The sequence below is a fragment of the Mus pahari genome, chromosome 4, assembly GCF_900095145.1.
Source record: "Mus pahari chromosome 4, PAHARI_EIJ_v1.1, whole genome shotgun sequence".
Taxonomy (NCBI): domain Eukaryota; kingdom Metazoa; phylum Chordata; class Mammalia; order Rodentia; family Muridae; genus Mus; species Mus pahari.
Genome location: NC_034593.1, coordinates 133552275 through 133561477, shown reverse-complemented (window position 1 = coordinate 133561477; position 9203 = coordinate 133552275). Strand labels below are relative to the sequence as shown.

General features: G+C 46.4%; 1 protein-coding gene across 2 annotated transcripts in view; it reads right to left on the bottom strand.

The window, feature by feature from the left end:
- The window catches only part of Mcoln2 (mucolipin 2), a 42690-nt gene that overhangs the window by 16750 nt on the left and 16737 nt on the right, over nucleotides 1–9203 (bottom strand). For both annotated transcript variants that reach the window (XM_021196115.1, XM_021196116.1), the window contains exons 3-8: nucleotides 7706–7879; nucleotides 7193–7346; nucleotides 3772–3856; nucleotides 3560–3656; nucleotides 2712–2811; nucleotides 247–359 (exon numbers count right to left, since the gene is read on the bottom strand). In XM_021196115.1, coding sequence (XP_021051774.1) covers nucleotides 247–359; nucleotides 2712–2811; nucleotides 3560–3656; nucleotides 3772–3856; nucleotides 7193–7346; nucleotides 7706–7879 — 723 coding nt within the window. The remainder of the gene's footprint in view (nucleotides 1–246; nucleotides 360–2711; nucleotides 2812–3559; nucleotides 3657–3771; nucleotides 3857–7192; nucleotides 7347–7705; nucleotides 7880–9203) is intronic.

Below are 9203 nucleotides of genomic sequence, written 5' to 3'. Positions count from 1 at the left end.
CCCTGTTGGAGTAGGTGTGTCCCTGTTGGTGTAGGTGTGGCCCTGTGGGTGTGGGCTTTAAGACCCTAGGATAAGGATCCTAGCTTCCTGGAAGTCAGTATTCTGCTAGCAGCCTTAAGATGAAGATGTAGAACACTTGGCTCCTCCTGTACCATGCCTGCCTGGATGCTGCCATTTTGTTCCCTTGATTTAGATAAATGCAGGCTGTCAGCTGAGTGGAGGGAGAAAGGAAAGAACCCCTCTTACCTTCCTCAGCCTCAGAGCAAGAACAATGGATCTCGTGCACAGGATAAGGGATGCCAGGCAGATCATAATGACGAACACATCAAACACCAGGGTGTAATGCGTGGTTCTCTGAGCTGCAGAGCAAGGCAGAGGACAAGTGGAAAGAATGCCTCGCACAAACTGTGGAGGACGGTCCTTTCAGCAAATGGCTGTCTGAAGGGAAATTCCAGGGGAAAACCCTTTTCTCTTGCTAAAGTGGTAACCATAAGAAGCAATAGCCTACTGCACTCATGGAGAAGTCCACAGACAAGCCAACACGCCCTGGAGGGAAGGGCCATGCACTTACAAACGTAGGCGGTGTTAATCAATGCACTTAAGTTCTTTATAAATATTTACTGCAGAACAGCAATGCAATCCCGTTGGGCTCCATTCCGAAGAAGCCACCACGGCCTGCGTTGCTTCACACAGTGACACGGACAATGAGTTCCCCTTATCAATAAGAGAGCAAAGTTAAATGTCACACTGAGAGGTCCCACTTGTGCTCCTCCGTTTCAGGGTGCACTGTCCCACCAGAAGCCATTCTGAGATGCTTTTCCTGAGAGTGAGTGAGTGAGTCGTGTTTCCTTTGGAACGCACAGTGGCTGGAGGGTGTGCCAAGAGAGGCTGATCTGTAAGCATAGCTGCTCTCAGACTGCACTGCCCCACATTGCAGCTGCTGCTCTCCCCAGCCTAGCTGTGACTGGCCTGGCTTCCCTCGTGTCTATTCCTGCCTGGGGGACCATCCACAAGCCACACACACTTGCACTTGGCCAGAGCAGTACACACCTGCTCAAATGATTTGTTTTGGGGGTCAAGTTTCAGATTTTTCTTTTTATTGATTAATTCTGTTGCTTGACAGTTTGATATGTTTATATCATGTATTCTGACCTCATGCCCTGCTGTCTCATCTCCCTCTCTTTCTTATCAATACATAATCCCCCCCCCCTCAGATTCATGGTCTGGTTTGTGACCCAATTGTGTGACCATTGGCCAGAACGTTGTGTCAGAGCCTGGCAACCTATGCTGAATGTGAATTAGTGGGAATTCTCCTGCCTCAGCTTCCCAAGTGTTGGGAACATCCAGAAGCCATTGATTTCTTACCCCACTGAAGCCATATTGCTTTTCAGAAAGCTCTTCCAAATCTGAGTTTGGAAAACACTGGTTCAGAAATATGTCCTGCCACTCTGAGTAATGACAGTCCACACCCCACTCACTCCACCCTCCCAGATACCTGATGTGTATAGACACTCTACCACCGTCTGCCTGAGTGACTCTGAATCGGGGCTCTCTAAGCTTACTGTCAGCTCTGCAATAAATAAATACCATTACACCCTCATCAGCGGGAGCCCTGCCCCCTTCTAAAGCCTCGTGTGGCCGGCTATAAACTACAGTATATAAAATATAAGTTCTGGAGAGCAGAAGCGCACTCGGGAAGGCTCCTTGGGAAGCAGATGTCTGTGACCGTGGACATCACCGGTTTTTGCTTTGAGGAGATGTGGATAATAGGAGATAACGCCGAGAGGAAGAGGAAGCGAGCAGCAGCTGGGAAGCTGAGTGAGCAGAGAGCATCAGAATACTTGGGCAACAGCGGCCAGTGCCCACCAGGTGGCGCCTCTGGCCTCTCTTAGGCAGAGCTTCTCAGTCCACGGCTTCAAATGGAAGAGGCAGCACAACCCATCTTCTAAACTGGTTTCTAAACCTCATATTTTTAGTGATTTTTAAAACACCTTGATTTATTTTATATTCATGTTTTCCTAGTGACAAGGTCGAGTTTCTAAGACATGGCCGTTAAGAATCACATTTTAGGTCTGTGAGGTATGTGCTTCTCTCTTTTGGCCACACGGGGGAGCAAGAGCTCTTCCGTTCTGTGCACCCGTGGTGGGAGGATGATTGGGGAGCCCTGAGGCTCACTTCGATCCTCACAGTGAATATTGCAAATCACAGTTTATATATGGCAAAGATTACCCCACCACCACCAAGACATAGCTTCAGTCTTTACTTTGATGTGAGGGCTGCCTTGTTGGTGCTGTTCTTTTGAGTATCTGCTGCAAAATAGAAAATCCATTTTATCAGGAACCCAAACTGTGTGCTTCCTTTAGAGGAATGACTAGAAAAGAAAGAGAAAACTTCGAGATCATCAGCCGCTTTACAGCTGAAAAGGAACGAGTCACTGTTGGAATAAAAACCATGTGACTCATATTTTGTCTTTCTGGTCATCTGGTCCAAGTGAGTTCATGTAAATGGAGCTTGCCAGTTTGCCACACTCAGAGACATCGCCCTGACCACCAATACTCAAAGCAGGATGCAAATATCTGACACTCCTCTTTTGAGACAGGGTCCCCCTGAGTGAACTCTTCCCCACCACCTTCCATAACAATCACGTGGGTTCTCTAAGTCCCCCCAAACGTCCTCTAACCCACAGACAACAGGCTGAATGGCACACTTACTAGGCCCAGATATGTTCATGTTTTTACACTCTTCGATGTTGGCCTCACTGTTAAGATAGATTTTGATTTTCCCACTGTGGGCTGTGTTGTCGAAGGTAATCTAGAGTCAGAAACGAAGAGGTTATAGTCCAACGAGGCGGGGTAGGGTGGGGGCTGTCAGGTCAACGACTTACAAAAGTCAGCGGTACCCAGCTAGAACCCTGATGCAGAGATCACAGCGATGAAAATGTCTCCGCAGGTGGGTTCTGGTCCAGCTGCTGTTGTGTGGTTAAACTCTGGTCAACTCCAGCAGGAACTGGAGAACACGCCCCCGAGGAAGTCCTGCTTACAGGCTTGCTTAAAGCCTTCATTCAGCCTGATCCAGCCCAGGACCCATTGTCCAAGGATAGAAGAGCCTCTCCTGCATCAGTCAGTAGCCAAGAAGATGCCCCACTGAGATGTCACTGGCCAGTCTGATCTGGGTAATCCTTCAGTGGACACGCCCTCAGGACACCATGGGCTGTGTCAGGCTGACAGCTGAAGCTAACTGGGAGAAGTTAGTTATTTTTTTTTTTTAATGATTAAAAACTATAGTGAAAGGATGAAGGTTTTCTGTAGGTGCTGGGATTTGAACTCAGATCCCCGTGTTATGTATCAAGCCGCCTTCCCAACCCAGGAATAGGGTTTTAGAGAGTTGGAAAGGGTTGGCTCATTCTTCACAGGGAACAGTCTCTAGATCGGGTGCCACACCCTTACTGAAGCAGTTTTCAGTACAGCAGTATCTAACATCTGTAGCTGAAGGGTTTACCCTCCACTACAAAGTCTTGGGGGGAACAGAACAGAGGCTGACGTCACACAAAGACACTTGCCTTATTCTGAAAGAGGTAACAGTCCGGTGCCTCTCGGGAGTGAACTGCCTGTAGGTCAATTCCTTTGAGGGCAAAGGAGATATCAACTTGCACAAGCCTAAATAAAATACAGTAAAAGGTACAACTGTCAGCGTCACTATCCTAGTGTCCATGCCCCCACCCACCGCCCCAGGCCGCCTCTCCTGGGTATTGAGACTTGATGCTGTGTTTACCGATAAAAATCCAGCCTGAAGAAAGATGTCTGTGCCCAGTCCTCGGGTTCTGTGGTGAGCATGTGGAGGTCCAGGTGAATGCAGTCTAGAGCAACGGACAGACAGACAGGGAATGGTCACTCCTGGCCAGAGTCTGATGATGCTATGAGTCCAGCAGCCACGTAATGAGAAGCAGGACCCTAGGAACGCCTCAAAATGGCTGCCAGAAAATATCAACTAATTACCCGCAGAGCACAGTCACCCTTCAGTAAAGAAGCGGGCAGGTGCTGCTTTCACCTTTCACCCAGGGACCACGTTAACATAGCCAGTCTCGAGCAGGCTTCAGATGCCTCCAGCTACTATGCTCTGGTATACAATGTTTCTTCCCCAGCTGCAGTCGTGATTACACAAAAAACGCCCGGCAGAGGATGTTCTTCTTCTTTATATTGTAGCGTTCAGGAAAGAGCAGATGGAGGCATTCGGGAGATGGAGGCAGGAAGAGCTTTGTGAGTTCAAGGTTAGCCTTGTTTTCGTTCACATAGCAAGGTCCTGGCCAGGCATGACTAGAGAGTCCACCCATAAAGATTAGCCTCTGAACTGTGTGGCCCTGTGCCATTGTTTCACAGGACAAAGAGATCCAGAGGTAAGCATTGGCAAGGATGGAGACCTGGTCGTGGAACTGTGTGACGCTAAGGCTGCATCCGCTATGCTGTCTCTAGTGTGGAGATGTCTGGACCTAGAGCAAACTGACTTCCTATGGGTTCTCTGGATCTCTGCTCTCATAACACAAATTCCTAGCTTAAGTCATACTTTAATGGGCTTAGAAAAAAAGTGCTATCCTGGGCCAAACACAGGGCACAGAACTGAACAGATGATTCCATGAAACAGCGTGTTACAGGCAAAGTGCTGTGGCCACATATGTTCTCTGGTTAATGAACTGTTCTCTTTAATCCTCAATGCAAACTGATGGCATGTTATAGGTCAAGAAACTTTCATAATATTGCACAATTATTTGCTGTCTATTGAGATTTAGACCCAGCCATTCTTGCCTCTACATCCTGAGTTATACGGAGACTGACCCTTCTTCTTCTTGATTTTAGATTCCTTTTTCTTGTATACATTAGCAGAAGCTTGCTAATGAGGTAAACATGCATGGGTTAATCTTATACACAGGAGGAAGCTCCTTGACTTTTCCATGAGCTACTGAGAGAATAATCCTTCCATGTGCTCAATGCCAAAGACTGCCTATGTTGCCAGCTCACTTGGTGGGCTAGCCTCAGATCTAACTCACAGATAATGAAGTGTGCGTCGATAAAAGAAAACCAAACTCAACTTGGTCAAACACAAGCAGTTTGGCAAGTTGAGCTTCAGCCCACTGGGTGACTGGCCAAATGGGCAGTTGTTTGAATTTGAACACTAGAGGATGATTTAATATGTAACAAAGGGAATGTCATGTTGTGAGTTTCTAAGATAGGATGACATCTCCTTAACCACATCCCAAGGGAGTCAAATGTAACCACGTTTACACCATTTGGAGGCTCCAGCATTGTGTAAAATCAACCCACAATTACCTCATTAGCAGGCTTTCTCTAATATATGCAGGAAAATTAAGAATCAGATAATTTTTTAAATCTTCATGCTTTTTAATACACTGACAGACTCTTTAGACAGGTTATAATTAATAAGGTCAGAGGATGCAGTGAATACAGTTAGGTAATCTCTATTCAGGTCAAATTCATGGTCAACCTCTCTCCATTTACTCTAAAATATTCCATATACTTACAGAAAGGAAATGAGCGATGTCACCACCGAGGAATAAGCAAACCCTGGTTTTCAGTCCTGTCCGTCTGCCGGGGCCACTCATACTGATTTTGGCCACATTTCTTTAAGCAATTTTCCCAGAAAATTCAATCAGGAAAGAAACAAATATGCACGGCATATGCGGGGCTGGGAAGCAGTTGTGTGGTACATCCCACTCGAGTGCCACAGTTTCAGGAGGCAAGTGGCAGAACCAACGTTCAGTCCCAGCTGTGAAGCGCTCCCATGTCATGGAAGACTTGGCTGAGCTCTTCCAAGTGAGCCAGGATCAAACCTGGCTGCCTGATGGGTAGCTATCCCATCTGGCCTTGAGCGGTCCCTCCTTGAAGGACATGGGCTTTGAAGGCAGCTCACTGGGGTGTCTGCTAAGACTCAGAAAGCTAAGGCGACTTATAAGGCTCGGGAAAATCGGAAAGTTACAAGTCATGGAGCCCCTCTGAGATCATGAAAGCTGTGAACACTTGCTGGTCAGGTGACCCCTTAGGAACAGGGGCCTATTGGATGTCACCTTTGAAAGGTATCACCCATACTGGGCAAACTTTCCACAGGATGCAGCTGCCCTGAGTCACAGAGACTCCTGTAAGTAACCCCGACCAACTCATTGGCTCACTAAGCTCCTGGTGGGTGGAGTCAGCTCTCTGTCATTGGTGCCTTATCTGGGAGGAATGTATACTCGTTCACTTCTCCCTACAAAAGCCACACAACTACCACGCCTGTCTCAGGTGAGCAAGGCTGCAGGACACGAAGACCAGGACTGGTCAGTGGTGGTGAGTCCCTTCCCCAAGATGGCCTCTAATAGCAGCCTGGAAGCCAGACACTGCATGGTCCAATATGACTAGTGACTACTTTCAGGATCCAAAGCCCGGGACACATTTGTTCACACATGGACTCTGACCGGCCAATTCAAGGAAACAGGTAAAATATCCACCCTGTGAGGGGTCCTCTTGTGTTATCAAAGGACCTCAAGATCAGATTTAAAAATATGGCTGAACAGACTACATCACTTAACTAAAGCCCACCCCACTCCTAGGACCCTTCCTTCCGAATTGCCAGGTGCTTGAAAGACAAATTGGGCTTAGCTTTGGCACCCCATGGCAGGAAACAAATAGTGAGTGCCTTGAGTTTGTTGACTGAATAGCAAACTTTCAGTCTTAAAGCACACACTGTGTGCTCACATATTCTTTTACATATTTAACCGAATGGCACAAAGTCACTCTACATGATTTGCTGGGAAGTTTTTGTAAGGTAATCCCCCAAAAGAAAGAATAGTAATTACGAACCACAATTCACCTTTGAAAAACTGTGTATTTTATGAGCAGTCGAGCAGACGTGGTCACCACAGTGATTCCGGCACATGGGAAGTAGAGGCAGAAGGATCCGTGGCTAAGAGCACTTACTGAAGAATTTTCAAATGTACTAAAGAGATGCATCAAAGAGAAACAGTGCTCTCTTCCCATCACCGGGAGCACGGGGTGGTTTCCTGCGCCAAGGCCTTTGGAGGCAGCGGAGAAAATGACAGCCTGTGTCAGGGGAGCCTGCTCCACTGAGTTGCTAGCACATCGGGGACATTTTGCTCATCATAGGAAATGACAAAGTCACACGATGAAACAGTCACTGCTATTACCTGTCTCGATGTCACTGTCCATGTTCAGGGTCTCGTTAGAAGAAAACACGGCCCCTGTCTTGTAATGCTGCTTACAGACCTTCAAGCCAGTCCTATTGTTTTCACTTTCTCCATGGCCAAGGGTTGCCAGGGAAATGTTCTTCAGATGACGATACTGTTTTTAAAAACACAGTTAAATTATAGTTAAATAAACACACGGGTTCTCAAAAGCCACAAGTCATACCATACGGAATGCGCTTTTAGCTGCTTTTATTGCTTATGCAGTACATAACTTAACTCCTTGTTCTAAGGTAATTTTCCCAAAGTAGTAGTTCTAAATCAATACACTAAAAAGGATTAAAACCTAAGGAAACAATTTAAATGGACAAGTTCTACTATTATTACTTGAAGAACTAAAAAAGGTCTCAACAGGCTATATGAAATTAATATGAGGTAATAATGTTTATTGGTTTGCTAAGACGACACAGTCACATATCTATATAGTGTTTAAAGTAGGTCATTTAAAACACTTGCCTGCTTTATAGCAAAAAAGATGCTCTCGTAGGCGTCTTCCTGAGTGTATATGCTACAGCTGTAGTCATCTTCATCAACTCCAGAAAATCCTTTCAAAAACAAGTGCTTAAAAGCAACAGTGTTATCTTCTTTGAAAGCCACCACCAACTGGTTACTTAAGCCAAACCGAACAAGCTAGGAAGGAAAACAGGAATGTGGCATTTACCGCTTACCAGGGAAAGAAAACGGCTTCTGATTCTCATCAATTCTCTACTCTAAGCATATGAGGAAAAAAAAATATCCATCCCTTAATTTATACACGAAAAGCAACGATGTCAAAACCAGGAGCCACAGAAGAGACCACCTCATGGAGCCACATCAGCAGTTCTTGGTATAGGACTGTGTCAGGACTCAGAAAACATTTCAAAGGCTGGTGTTTAGACATGCTCAGGACCTTGAGCTGAAGAAGCAGCCTTAAAACCTCTCCCCGCTGTCTTTGGAAAGACAGAATTGTCGCATGCTTCTCTGTCTCATTGGGCAGGGAAAAGCAAATGACTCTAGAAAGGACAGTTGACTCCACACCCGGGACTTTGCTCCAGGGTGTCTTCCGCACTTCGGGATGTCTGCTCCCTTATAAATCACTTATTGCTAGGCATAGCGACCAATCCTGGTAGACCAGCATTCAGGAGACAAAGGCACAAGGGTTGCCATGAGTTCAAGGCCAGCCTGGTTATACAATGAGACCCTGTTTCAACATCCTCTTCCCAAAATTGTTGTTTTACTGTAATAAAGTTAAAGACTCAAAGGCTCTCTTCATCAAGAGCAGAAGTTTCCCTCTTAGACTCCATAAATGGGAAAAACAGCTAGGACCAAAGCTTTAAAAGAAACCAGGAGCCCGCACACAACGTTCATGCACCCATGCACACAGGCACGTTCACCCTTTACACACATAGTGCATATGTGCACATACCTGCAATGCATGTCTCAGTCTGTCACAGACAGCATACTCACATTCAAAGTTACACACACACACACACACACACACACACACGAGCATATGGCTGCACGCACTCCTTCACCCCTGTATTCGGTCACACAGAGCATATGCTCATTCAAAGCTCCATCCACACACACATACATATACAAGCAAGTGTAGTGAAGGCAGACATCAGCAAGCCTACCTCACACCCTGTTCCCGCTTCCCTAAGCTGTCTTATACATCAAGACTCCAGAGTGTATCACTTGAGTGCTCACCCAGCTAAATCATCAGGGCCCCTTGAACTGTGTCTCATGTATAAAATCAGGAGAGTGGACTGGGTGGCCCATCCTGTCACATCCTGTGTCTTTCACCTTGCTATAGCCACACAATGATGTACAAATCGGCTCAGCCACTGGGACTAACGAAGCTGTCAGAAGGCTTCCCAATGGCTCACAGTTTTAGTTTTCATACTTTGTCTGGTTGGGCTTTCCTGTGTGAGTGTGTGTGTGTGTGTGTGTGTGTGTGTGTGTGTGTGTGTGT